General features: G+C 41.4%; 2 protein-coding genes across 5 annotated transcripts in view; one reads left to right on the top strand and one right to left on the bottom strand.

Moving 5' to 3' along the window:
• Positions 1-1,599, top strand: part of STAB1 (stabilin 1) — a 120,231-nt gene extending 118,632 nt beyond the window's left edge. For all 3 annotated transcript variants that reach the window (XM_034775031.1, XM_034775029.1, XM_034775030.1), the window contains one exon: positions 270-1,599. In XM_034775031.1, coding sequence (XP_034630922.1) covers positions 270-320 — 51 coding nt within the window. In that variant the 3' untranslated portion in view covers positions 321-1,599. The remainder of the gene's footprint in view (positions 1-269) is intronic.
• Positions 1,591-14,267, bottom strand: part of NT5DC2 (5'-nucleotidase domain containing 2) — a 66,899-nt gene continuing 54,222 nt past the window's right edge. For both annotated transcript variants that reach the window (XM_034775032.1, XM_034775033.1), the window contains exons 11-14: positions 13,728-13,814; positions 8,674-8,814; positions 7,230-7,294; positions 1,591-6,239 (exon numbers count right to left, since the gene is read on the bottom strand). In XM_034775032.1, the coding sequence (XP_034630923.1) occupies positions 5,978-6,239; positions 7,230-7,294; positions 8,674-8,814; positions 13,728-13,814 (555 nt within the window). In that variant the 3' untranslated portion in view covers positions 1,591-5,977. The remainder of the gene's footprint in view (positions 6,240-7,229; positions 7,295-8,673; positions 8,815-13,727; positions 13,815-14,267) is intronic.

Here is a 14,267-nt window from a genome sequence, read left to right as displayed (position 1 = left end):
CAGCAGTTGCTACTTCTATAGCAATTTCGTCTAGGGACAACTGCAGTAAAAATATACACTGTAGTGTCAGGGCAGTGAGAACTCCCTTAGTCCACTTCAGAAATGGAATTGCCTAGGAACCCAGCCTTGCATTCCTGCTTCTAAACATGTAGAGAGTCAAGGGTGGTGCTACAGTAGCCAGCAGCTTGTTCCTCATTAACTTAAAGGATGTTTGTGTCAAATTAGAAGCCAGCTGAGAACCATGCTAACCATTTCTGTGTCTGTTTCAGGACTCTTTGAGGGGGGAAGATTTTTCAGACACCCACAGAATTCTTGAGTAAAGCATACAGCAAGCCAAACAAAGGGGAAAAACCTGCATGCTAGTGCTAAGTGAAGCTTGCCCACATGTCCTGCAAGGGTTAAGCAGATGAAGAGTGAGCTAATGGTTAACATTAAACCAAACAAGCTCATCAGCTAAGATACCTCAGTTGAAGACAGACATACCTGCAGTTACTCTGATTAACGAATGTCCTTGTTGATGCAGTTAAGAAAATCTCTACTGGAACAGCAAATGTGTGACTCCAAGCTGACAGTTGGAGCTCTGCACTGATATTCTTCCATAGCTGTAGGAGGGGAAACTCACTGCAGACATCTGAAGAACATTGCTTTAAAATAATAGTACCCTGTGTAAAATATAGCCAGTACTACACAGTCATAATCCTCCAGGACTAAGTTACATATATAAAATAGAATGTGGATGGAATGGCACACAGCATCTGATAGCTGGAAAAACAGTCTTGTCCGAAAACCTAATGATGCTAAGCCTTTGAAGTGGTGAGCATGACAAACTGCTTTTTATTCAGCTGGTATGTTTGCTTTAATCAAGTGATGACTCCTCAAACAGGCTTAGACTGAAGTCTGTGCACATTGCACTGTTTTGTTCTAAAAGTGCAGTTTATGGAAGAACTACAAGTCTCCTTGTCAGATTCTCAGCTGTTAGAATTGCAGTTGCTAAGTGAAACCAGATGGTAAATCATTGTCATACTATGATATTGTTTATTTACCATACATATATAGAAGTTTAGAATAAAATAACCTACCACTGTGAACTAGACAATGAGCTACAGCAAGTTATTTAGACAAGAACTTCAACTTGCTACATTTCAAATTATTCTCAAACCCACACAACAACAATTGCTATGTTAAATTTTCAGAGAGCCATAGTGGTAACATTTTGAGTAACAAACATCCACTTGGGTTTCCTATTTACCAACTACATCAAATTTGGGTGGCTATATTATGGGTCTTCAAAAGTCACAGCTTTGGCAAAGGCATCTAGATGATGCCCAGTCTATCAAGTGGTAAAGTTGCCACCACTATCTCCAACATAACATGGCAGGTGCTCCTACAGCAGCGGAAACATTCTTCTCTTGCAGCATACACATTACAATTCGAGGGTTACAGATCACAACAGTCACAGCCCAAGACATTGCTATATCATGAGACTCCTACTGCATTCTCTAGTGATGTAATGTTTAACAAGTTATTTACATTATGTTTGAACACCAAAATAACGAGCATTAAAGGTGGAATTGTTAAATGGCTTCTTGATTTTTTTTTTTTTTTAAAACATCCAGTCACCAGGACAGGTACCCTGTTTATGTACTTGAGGTATTACGTTCCCAACTGGTTACAGTTGCTACTCACTGCCAAAGATATTCTAGCACATTTCATTACAGCTGCTGCATTAACACTGGTTTATGGCATTGGATTATTTCACTCATTTTCCCTAGCTGCTATGGGATTTAAACTTGGCACAGAGCAATAAGCCACTGGCAGTTTGTCCACTAGGCACATGGTGCATGTGTGGCTTTGAAGGGGAAGGCTCTAAGAATTCTCTGTATAGGTGCAACTCTAAAATGTAGTTCACCTAGCCTAACACTGTCCCACGGTAATGTTCTCAGCCCAGATAACACTCTTGATTGGTAAAATTACATATTTCTATATCTTTCCATACAAGATGAAAGATGCCATTTCTTGTAATTATAGCCACTGATATTTTGTTCCTCTTATACTTCCCCTAGCTGCACAAGTCTCCTGTACCAATACTTTGCTACAGATTCACTATAAAGGTGTTCCAACCTGAGCTTGATCTTTTGCTACAGTACATAGAAAACAAGGCTCCATTGTGATAAACACTCCAACTTTCATTATGCTGCAGAGTCAGTCAGTTCACAGCTCTTGATAACTTATTTAGCATTCCCCACCAAATCCATCCTCCTCAGAAGCTGACACTCCAGGGCTCATGCTTGGGGGGACCTCTGCCCTGATTTCTTTGGGCCCTCCTCAGTGTCTATGCTACTCTCAGCTTATTTTTAATCTACCTACTATGCTCAAAGTGTATGTTTTTCTGAAACTGAGCAGTCCCAGCCATCCATTTTTTCAGGGGAGGGAAAAGCCTTACACTTAGGGTAAGCGAGCTGCCTGGATGATTGCTGGAGCTGGAGCCATAGCCAGCATCCAATTAGCTCACAATAACCAAGGAAGAGTTCTGCATAACCTTTAGCTAGAGAAGGGAGGAGCTCTGAAACTCTCACTCATTCAGCCTAAGCCTCCCTTCTCAACTGAGGGCCACAACAGGACCTACTTATTTTCCAGTCCTTAACAAAACCAGGGATGTGAAGATCCAAAATGGTTGCTTTGTTTCAGAAAAATCTGGAGGGCTTCATGTACTATAATAAAGCAATAAAGAGCAAACTTGTTTTGTGCTGTCACTTAAAAGGTGAAATGCAACCACCACTGCAGTATTCTGGGAGTTTAGTGGTTTGCAGAACACCAAGCTCTTAGGGGCAAGCAAGTGCTTCTTGTACAATGTATCTTACACACACTAAAGGAAATAGTGCACTTGGCTGTGCTGCTATACTAATGAGGGAGAATAAAGTAATCTTTAGCATCTTGCACCATAATTTAGCCCTAACACTGAATGGAAAAGTTTCCCACAATTCTGCTGTGTCTGAGCTCCTCCACTCAGTGGTTCATAGTTGCAGCCCTATGAGTCATTCCAAAGCTATACGTAACAAAACTTCAAAGGAAACCCAATGCACTAGGCAGAGAGCCTGCAGGGTAAACTTGTGGGAGATGCTGCTAGCAGAAAGGATATTAAGAAATTTTCCATTCTAAAGCCCAGTGTCTCCTCCAATTCTGCTATGTTTGGAAAGTAGAGAGCAGTGAACAGAAGTAGGGAGGAACAGTCCCTGCCACTACCATCAGCCAACATTGCCTTTGAGCACATCTATTTTGGGGCCGCTACCTTACTGGAAAACAAGGCCTCTGCAGATGACAAGTCCACATTGTAATGGCCTATAAAAGGTGTTGCCCACTAATTAAGGGTCTCCTCTGCAGATTTCTGAGGTGGAGGTACTTACTTGTTCTGCCAATACGATTGGCAGTCACATCATAGAGTCTGGCTGGATTCTTCCCAGGACCTCTAATGCCTTATAGACCTCAGCAAGCATAGCCTAATCCATCTAGTGATGGGTGACTGGAAATGCTGAGTTCTTGTTATTTCTGATGGAAAGAGGTCAAAGACCCTGTGTATTTTTGAAAGATAGAACCCTGAGAAACTGTTTCCTCTTCTGAGAGACCTATATTCAGAAGATGAAAGCGCTCCTTTTGGACCAGATTGTCCCTCAAGCTGGAAGCTGAATGAAGAATGGATGGGGTGGAGTCCCTGGCTCTCCTCCTCCCTGGCCCTTGTGTCTGCGGGTTAACACCTACCCGTCCTCTGACAAATGGGGAATTCTGGCTCCTAGGTTCAAGTCTGGGTGGCAGCAAATCTGTTCATTGTCAAAAAGTTGTGCTGGAGGCTGCTCAACCACCGCTGGACTTTCTGCCTGAAGCTACAGTCCAAGATGTTCCCTTAGAGTATTTAAGGAGGGTCTGCCTGAAAAAGGTCAGAAAAGCAGTTAGCTACTTAATTGCTTCTCCCACTCAGTCCCTAAGCTGGAGTGTCTCTAAATGGAAAGAAAACAGCATGCCCTGATTTTAAGCATTGCTCAAAAATTTCTATTGGCAGGCAGAAAAAGAGGGTGTTGTAGATTTAATGGGGAGTAGGGATATTTATGCTAATAAGTTTGTTTTATAGCTATATAAATTTCAGTCAGCTGTTACTGCTTTCTGTGTTTAGAAACTCCTGTGACAACTGCAAGGCTGTAAACAGACTGCATACTTCATGCTAGATATCACAACAGAGTTTAAATTTCATTTCAGGTGTTGTATTACTACTGCCATTTATTTTAAGATTAAACCAGAAAATAACTTTATTTCTCTCAGCTTTAGACAGGTTTTCATGGGTTAGCACACTGTTATGGTTGGGGTGTAAACATTCCAGGGGAATGTTTTAAAATACAGGTTTCAATGTAACATTTCCATATGGTTTTAGGTTGTATAGACCTGCCACAGCTGAATTATGGGCCAGCTTTGACCCGAGATAGGTGGAGGGAGGATTATTATTAATAGCATCCCCATCTAGGAGCAGCTCTCAGTGCTTTCATCCTTGTCATACTATTTTCAACTACTTGAAAGAGCAGTAGTAAGATTGCTGGCACTATGCAGAAGAGATTAAGTGGTATGGTGTGTGCAAAGTACTCGGTCATAAAGCAGCAGCACAGGAGTTATGCTTCTCTGGCTGTGGTTGGCCCTTTGTAACTCCTATGGCTCCAACCCTTCAGTTACGCAGATATTCTAAACTTGTACTAAACAGAAGCCGAGGCAGAGCTATAGCTAGAAATCACTGTCTCCTACCCAAAGACATTTGGCACAAAGTAATCCCCCTCCATTGTCAACAACACTGGGCTCATTTGTTGAATAGATTTAACAAGATTCACCTACCTCTCCATGCCTGACCACAATTTATCCTTTGTTACTTCCCCCCTCCCCCTTCTTGCTACTGAATCAGAATAATCTCTTCCACAGCTGTAGGAACAGCCTTGAGTCAAGAATACAAACAGGCCTTATTCTAATCTCAGTTTTACATTGGGGGGGGGAGGGAGGGGTGTAACTTCACACCAGCCCATGACTTCAGAATAAGGCCCAATTTGTGCAAATACAAAGGCATTGCTCATCTTATTGAGAAGATATGAGCTCTAAGCTTCTTAGTGTAAAAACAAAACTACATCATTTAAGGTAGTGTTTTAATTGATTTTTCAAGGCAATACTTCTCAGTGTTAAATTTTAAGTGTTGACTTAAATATGTTTAAGACTAGGACATAATCAAAGATTTAAAATCCATTATAATTTAGCTTCCATGCTTTTCAAAACAATCCTCAAAGACATGGCAAATACATTATTTTAATGTCAAAGGCTGCAAAAATGCACCTTCTAAGCAGTGTGTGTGTGTCTCAAGATCTTAGCTTTTGAACTGTTTCTATAACAAGTGAAGGAAAAAAGCCTCTATATTCAGAGACCAAAACATTCAAAAGTTAAGTTGCCTAAAATCAGCTTTCAGAGGTGCTGAATAACCCTTTAAATGTATGGGAGAGCAGAGAGGTGGGTTTGCTTAGCACTTCTGAGAATCAGGCCACTTCTAGCTACAGTGCCTAACTGCAGTTACCTAATTTCAGCTACCCATCTTAGAAGAAGATTTGGGCCAGAATTTGGGCAGGGGCTGAAGATGGAGTTTTAAAAAATTGAAGGCGTCATGACATGCAGCTTGCTGTGATTGTTTTACTTCTACCTAACCAACTCTGAGAATGCTTTGCTAGATAAAATAGTCAAATCAGATCGTCCTTCCATTTAACTTAAGCACCAATTTGTTAGCAAGGTAGATATTTGGAAGTGCTGGAAGGCAAGGTTCTGGGATGGTCAGGGACAAAACACAACCCACACCCGTGTTAAAATCATCTTTAGCGATAGGCAATCCATGGCCAAACAGCCTAACCCTTTGTACAAACAATTCTAGCACTACATCACTGTAAACTTCAGCTCACATACTTTCCCTTCATCGGATGTGCACCATCTCCTCCAGGAAGGGGGTCTTCATACAACCCGTGCAGAGCTGATCCATCCAGAGGGGCGCCTCGTGCTGCAGAGGGGTGCGCCGGGGGAAAAAGGTGAAGTTCACATCATAGTTCAGCAGGCAGCTGATGGATGCCATGTAGATATCAGAGAACCGGATCAGTCTCCGAGAGAAGTAGGTTGGGTTGTGGAAGGTTCGGAAGATGCTCCCGAACTGAGGATTGAATAAGTTCTTTGTAAGGGACCTGAAAGGAGAGGATTTGGTTTGCACGGGCCAACATTTAGAGAAAAATTGTTAACAGAGGTTTTGTAACTAATTAGACAATTCTGTCCTTGGAAACATATTTTGCACAAGGCTTTAAAATTTCAGGGTACCAAAATCACCAGGGCAGGTACTTTCCTTATGGGCTATGCTGTGATGGAAAAGACAGCAAGAGATTACTACTGGAGTCTAACCTTGATTGAAGATTACCCAGAAGCGATGGTACTAAATGGACCTAGTAAACGTAAGCAGCAAGGGCTAAGATTTCCTCTTCGGGAGAATGAAGACAATGGTTTGATAGCTACTGCCAAGTCATTACATGCCTGCCACATGAGTCCTGCCCTGTAGGAGGAATTCATGCATCTATATTGCTTAAACTTTACTGTTACCAGGACCCATCAGGGCTGAATTGAAACAAGTTTGTTCAAGATGCCTAGTTTCATCTAAGTAAACAGTGAGTAGGCTCCTTGGCCAAGCTCTTGAAGTGAACAAGGAAGATGAAAGCCTAAGCATTTAAGAGCCTACAACACTTACTCATGTGAGTAAGGATTTGCCAATCAGCTTCTTTGGATGGAAAAATATAGATAGAAATGAAAACAATCTGGAGTATAATCTGTCATTTAAGTGGTTGCATCAGTGGAATGAATGCAGGAGTAATGACAATACTTTCTGCACTGTGAAAAAAATAGCTGTGTAGCTAGCTTAAAAATTCTATTAGATTTCACAGAGAAATCTCTTACAACACATCTCCCAATAAAGGATAGAACTCAGCCCAGCTTCACTTTTAGAAGTTGCACTGCTTCACTAGCTACAATCATCAGAAACTAATTAGACACTGGAGATCCAACCCTTGATTTCAAGATATCTACATTCATAGGAGCATATTTACAAGTTTCCACAGGAATATTCTGGGAGGAAGGGAAGTTTGCATGTTCATCCTAAAGCACTCTCAGATTTAGGTACATTGAGTCACCTAATTTCCTGACGCTCTTGCATCCATTCCAGCAGCACCTGCTTTGATTCTGCATCTTGATACATCTAGAACAAAAAAGCCCAGTAAAAAGAGTTAAATCTAAACACTGACTTTTCTCAAATCCTTTTTCTTAAGGTGATAGTGCCACTATCAATTTAGGTGCCAGGTATCTGTCTATGGCCTTTGGAGCTCAGCAACTTCTTACAATTGCCAACAGTAAAAGTGTAGGTGACTAAGAAAAAAAAAAAAGAAATTGTGAGACAGGCTGTAAATCCACCAAATTCCCTGCTTTTACTCTCCAGTATTTGTGCTCTGGGAGATGCACCATGACTATGCACGGCTTGGTTTAGAGAGTAAACCACAAGTCACTGGTTAATCCCCCAACACTGCCTAGCAGAGAGTGTTGGTTGCTTATAGTATATTAACATCTGTGGAGGATACAAAAGATCCTCATGAAAACATCTGTTAAGTCATACAGTGTGGGATTTGTGTCTTATATTTATGAAGGGGTTTAGGTGACTAAGGAGGGAAGCAATAACAGCCGTGGCTTGATGTTGCCATAACACATGCATAGGGCAATCTTCCTCCAATTAGTTTTGACACCTATGAATTTCTTTGACATTAAATTGCCTTGTGCATCTCAAACACATTTTCCCTAGTCCCCTATTGAGACTCTAAGTCAGACTGAAATTCACGTCTTCAGAGAAGAAAGTTAAGTGTTCATCCACTGCTTTCTTAGTCATGCTTAGCAAATGAACAGCTAACATGCAAAACCATGTTTGAGCTCTGCGGAAGAATCTATGACCTACACGGATTTAAAAATTACATTAGCAGGATTTTATTTTAGGACTAGCATCATCTTATGAAAAGTGCCATCATTTATTAAATTAGTGTTACTGAAAGCTTAGTGACAGACAGGAAAGCTGCTTCCAGTCCATTTTATTTCACAAATCAGAGTAACATTCTTCTGATAGTTAGCCCTCCCACTCACTTTTATAATTGCAGAAAGGATACTGGAGAAGGGGTCAGAGATAGTTAATTAGAACTACAGGTTGCCATGAGACCAGCAGGATGTGGAATATATTATGGAGGATATGTTATTCACCTGCCAGCGTAGACGACACCCATCCCTATGTACAACCAGACCTAGTATGTAGAAGGAATTGTATTTCCTCATTAAAAAGGTATGCTACCAGCAACTCCACCTCTGCCATACTAGCTTAAAAATTCTTATTCGTAAACACCACTGCTATTCTAGTCCGGGACCTAACTGGAGCATAAACAAGTAGTAATACTAAGCCGTGCAGCAGTTTTATCAGAATGGTCCAAGTCTACAGGGGCACAAGGAGATCAAATGCAATCTGACCCAAGCCAAAAATCTAAATCCTAGTTCTGAGAGGTGAAGACTAGTTAGACTCATTAGCCTGGCTCTGCTCCAACCTACCTGCATTCTCTCCAGCAGCCCTGTGAGTGCCTGTTGCCAAGTCAGCGAGTGCATGTACTGCTCTGTATTAATGATCCGGATTTCAGGTTCCAGTTCTGGTACAATGGCTCCAGTCCTCCAGCCATGACGCAGCATCAAGTCCTAGAAAGCAACCCAGAATTTTACACTTCTCTTACAACACCGTCAGGTGTAAAAGTAGTTTTTGAGGAACAGTACTAGAGTTTTCAGAATAGCAGCTATGCTCTATTTAGCGTCATTGGCTTGACTGTTAGCAGTGTTTTTATCCTATGGAAAATACTGGTTCATGGGGTCTGGAGCATCACTAATGGTGCCCTCAGCTTCCTGTAGGGCAGGGGAAATACAGGTCTCTGCTAATCTCTTCCAAAACCGGTGCAGCTAAATTGGTTCAGAGATGAGGGCTCTTATATGACACACTCGGGTCCCTCCTCCACACACATACCTTGTTCTGTGAGATAGAAGACCAAGCAATCAAGTTCTGCATTAGACTGCAGGGCTACAACACCATTCTTTAATGCCAGGGATAGAGCGTTCCATAAAGTACCCCGACACATAGACGCAGGGAACAACGGAGTGTGCCTTTCAGAGCATATCACCACCAAGCTTTCTGAGTGAATCCTGAGGGATGTTCCTGATAGCGGGGCAAGTAGGTGAATAAATGAATAAATGTCCACCCCTTGTGTGTGGCAGTGGAGGAGGGGAGATTTTAAAGGTATAGTACAGTGATGTAAAACACAGCGGTGCCTAAGGTGAAACATTCCCAGTCAACACTGAAAAGCACAGCACTCAAAAGGGGACCTTTGAGGAGTCCAACAGCTGTACCGGAACAGGAGCAGATGAACATTGTTGAAAATAAAGCCACTGAGCTTGGAACTTCAACCTGAGATGCTAACCAGATTTCCCCAGGTTCAAATACGATTTTAAAAAAATAAGAGACAAGCAATAGGATTTAAGTGATGAAAAACATTTGGGTTCTAACAGACACCAAGTCAGAAGACAGCAGACAAAGCCAAACAAGTCCTCGCCCCCATTGCAGTCTCAGTTGTATGACCAGGTTAAAGATAGAGCTAATTTTTAGCTGTGTTTATTTAAATTAAAAAAAAAAAAAAAAGGGCAGTGGGGGAAGGGTCTCATCTATACACAGATGTATATTTCACTGAGATAAGCCTCGAGGGCCATCAGCAAACTGGAAATAGGGTAACAATTGGCAAGATCTTTTTTAGAAAGGTAAGACTTTAAAGATTTGTTTAGACAAATGATTGGTATCTTCTGAAGCAGACATGGAATTGTTGACACCATGGATTCATTTAAGATTGCTGTGTTATAAAAGGAGAATGCTCTGCTTTTGCCTGTGGGTCATGGAAAAAAAAAATATATATATATACACGACCCCTTGCACCTTAGAAACAATACTTATGAAAAACACAGTCAACTGGGTTGAAAAAATGCCAGGTTAAAAGGGAACCACGTTAGAATGAGCCACAGCAGAAAGTCAAGAATGGCTGAGTAGATTGCTTTTCTGAATATAAACTCACTGACCACACACTGCCTCAGCTGGACATTAACAATTAGGATGCATATTAGAATATAAAGGCACCACTTTGGGCTTTTTGTCCATGCAGTGATCCATGCACTGCAGTATTAGCAGTTTATTGCCTCAGAAGCTCAGACACAATAGCCAAAACTATCCACTTGATATGATGCCTTCCTAGTTACTGGAGAAGATGAACCAGACAGTAGATAATAAAAACCCAGTGAGTAGTGCAGTCTGAGAAACAGTGGATTCTCCATCACTGAGAATTTTTCAATGAAGACCCAACAGAAATTAGTTCAGGGGAATCCTATGGCCTATGTTATACAGAAGGTCAGATTAGATGATCACGTGGTCCCTTCTGGCTTTATAATCTATGAAAAACATCAGTGACAAACCAGAGATACTTAAAATCATAATTCAATGATAACATGAGTATCTGCCAAACAACATGAAAGCATGTTGTTTCTATAAAAAGGGAAATAAAAACAACCCAGGAAACTACAGACCTGTGCCAGGGAAGATAATGGAGCAAGTAATTAAGGAAATCATCTGCAAACACTTGGAAGGTAGTAAGGTGATAGGGCAGGGGTCGGCAACCTTTCAGAAGTGGTGTGCCGAGTCTTCATTTATTCACTCTGATTTAAGGTTTTGCGTGCCAGTAATACATTTTAACGTTTTTAGAAGGTCTCTTTCTATAAGTCTTTAATATATAACTAAATTATTGTTGTATGTAAAGTAAATAAGGTTTTTAAAATGTTTAAGAAGCTTCATTTAAAATTAAATTAAAATGCAGAGGCCCCCAGATCGGTGGCCAGGACCTGGGCAGTGTGAGTGCCACTGAAAATCAGCTCGCGTGCCGCCTTCGGCACACGTGCCATAGGTTGCCTACCCTTGTGATAGGGAATAGCCAGCATGGATTTGCAAAGAACAAATCATGTCAAACCAATCTGATAGCTTTCTTTGATAGGATAACGAGTCTTGTGGATAAGGGAGAAGCAGTGGATGTGGTATACCTAGACATATAGATATACCACATTTGATACAGTCTCGCATGATATTCTTATCAATGAACTAGGCAAATACAATTTAGATAGGGCTACTATAAGGTGGGTGCATAACTGGCTGGATAATCGTACTCAGAGTAGTTATTCAGGGTTCCCAATCCTGCTGGAAAGGTACAACAAGTGGGGTTCCGCAGGGGTCTGTTTTGGGGCCGGCTCTGTTCAATATCTTCATCAACAACAGATATTGGCATAGAAAATACGCTTATTAAGTTTGCAGATGATACCAAACTGGGAGGGATTGCAACTGCTTTGGAGGACAGGGTCATAATTCAAAATGATCTGGACAAATTGGAGAAATGATCTAAAGGTAAAAAGGATGAAGTTTAATAAAGACAAATGCAAAATGCTCCACTTAGGAAGGAACAATCAGTTTCACACATACAGAATGGAAAGACTGTAAACATGATTCTGGGATGCATTAACAGGTGTGTTGTGAGCAAGATACAAGAAGTCATTCTTCCGCTCTACTCTGCGCTGGTTAGGCCTCAACTGGAGTATTGTGGGCAGTTCTGGGCACCACATTTCAAGAAAGATGTGAAGAAATTGGAAAGGGTCAAGAGAAGAGCAACAAGAATGATTAAAGGGAGAACATGACCTATGAAGGAAGGCTGAAATAATTAGGTTTGTTTAGTTTGGAAAAGAGAAGACAGAGGGGACATGATAGCAGTTTTCAGGGTCAAAGATTGACCCTAAAAGGGTGTCATAAGAAGGAGCGAGAAAACTTGTTCATCTTAGCCTCTAAGGATAGAACAAGAAGCAATGGGCTTAAACTGCAGCAAGGGAGGTTAAGGTTGGACATTAGAAAAAAGTTCCTAACTGTCAGGGTGGTTAAACACTGGAATAAATTGCCTATGGAGGTTGTGGAATCTCCATCTCTGGAGATATTTAAGAGTAGGTTAGATAAATGTCTATCAGGGATGGTCTAGACAGTATTTGGTCCTGCCATGAGGGCAGGGGACTGGACTCTATGACCTCTCGAGGTCCCTTCCAGTCCTAGAATCTATGTCAATGTCAGGAATAAGATGGGCAGTAGCCGATGGTATTGTAACAAAAGATAGGCTAAGATAAGCATAGTGTGGATACTAAAACAACTGAGGAAAGGTAATCATAAGTAAGGCTATGATTCAATGGGGTATTTTTACTAAAAGTCATGGACAGGTCACAGCTGGGGGGGGGGGGGGGGGGAAACGAGGGTGAGGGGGGGGACCTCAACGGTTGCTTCTGCTGCCACTGTGGGGGCGGAGGGAGCCCCAGAGGGCCAGCCACTGCTCCAGCAGCCCCAGGACCACTGCTGGGAACCGCTGAGCGGCTGCTCCCCCCACCTCTGGGACTGCTGCTTGGGCAGCCCTGGGGTCAGCCACACCGGCCGCTGCAGAAGCCATGGAAGTTGCAGGAAGTCATAGAATCCGTGACTTCCACGACCTCTGTGACAAAGCAGCAATTAACATGAAAAGGGAGACCACCACTGTATTTTCCCATCCATCTCTCTTCACTGCTTTCTTTCCTTCAACACTGTGGTAACGTCATAGCTTCATTCTACTCACTTTGTCCTCCAATAAAATTAAATTAATTAAATTAAATTAGCTGATGGAAAGATTCCATGCAGAAGTCACTACTTTGTCACTTGAGCCAGTGGTTCTCAGACAGGGGTACGCATACCCCATGGGATATGCAGAGGTCTTCCAGGGGGATACATCAACTCATCTAGATATTTGCCTCATTCAGTGTTTCTCAACCATCACAGGACAAGTTGGGGGGAGGGTGGGTGGGGGTTGCAAGTGAGGGCCAGGGTTTCGGGGTGGCAAGTAGGGCAATTGCCTGGGGCCCCATGCCACAGTTGGCCCTGCAAAGCTAAAAGTTACATGCTTCAGTCCTGGGCGGTGGGGCTCAGGCACCCTGAAAAGCAAGTACAATATTTATATTCCAATAGATTTTATAATTATGTGGTAAAAATGAGAAAGTCAGCAATTTTTCAGTACTACAATGCTGTGACACTTTTGTGTTTTTATGTCTGATCTTGTAATCAAGTAGCTTTTAAGTGAGGTGAAACTTGGTGTACGCAAGACAAATCAAAGTCCTGAAAGAGGTGCAGTAGTCTGGAAAGGTTGAGAACTACTGACCTGAGCAATTCCTACAAACTCTGTCTCTTGCTACCTTCTCCCTACACACAGCCACACCATTCAGTTCAACAGGGTTTTGTTTTCTCATAGGAGTATTGTAATTCCACTAAATCCAAAACACAGTTAAATAGGAAAACTAAGTTAAAAAAACCACAGCAGAGGGTTCTACCTTGAGCAATGCAAAGGTATCTCAGTAAAAACAGGATACAAAATTATGACAAGAATTAAGTCCTCCTTAAATTCCAGCAGACAAAAAAAAAAAAAAAAAAAAAATCAGTAGTGTTGGTATTAAACAGAAGCAGACATGGTTCTACTTACTGCAAGATCACTGTACAGATGGTCACCGAAATAAAGTACTTTGGACCCACGCCAACCTGTTAGCCTTAGAAAATCAAACAAATTTCCCTGCAAAGAGAGGGAGAACAAACAAGAATGTGACTATAAACCAAACACCTAATTTTTCTTTGCAAGTGATGACACTTCACTGTTTTGTCTAGGAGTTCAAGAAAGCAAAATATTCAAAGTAATTTGACTTCCTAATAAGACAATGTAAAGTTAAATTATTTCACATGAGAATTTAATATATGGATATTTTAAAATCTCTCCAAAAAGAGCTAGCTGCTTTTGAGAATATAATGCACCAGTGAGAGTTATTTTGGCAATACCATCAAGTATTAAAACACATATTCAAAAGTCAATGTATTTGCACCATTTATATATTTTGCACTTCATTCAACTAGGGGAGTAGAAATACTTAATTTCACTTTTATCATCAAGTTTCACTTCCTGGTTCTCATGCACTAGAATGGTCACATGAAAATTAAAAAGGTGGCTTGAAGAGTTTTTATTATTATTAAA

Source organism: Trachemys scripta, chromosome 7 (assembly GCF_013100865.1).
Source record: "Trachemys scripta elegans isolate TJP31775 chromosome 7, CAS_Tse_1.0, whole genome shotgun sequence".
NCBI lineage: Eukaryota > Metazoa > Chordata > Testudines > Emydidae > Trachemys > Trachemys scripta.
This window is presented reverse-complemented; position numbering and strand designations above follow the sequence as displayed.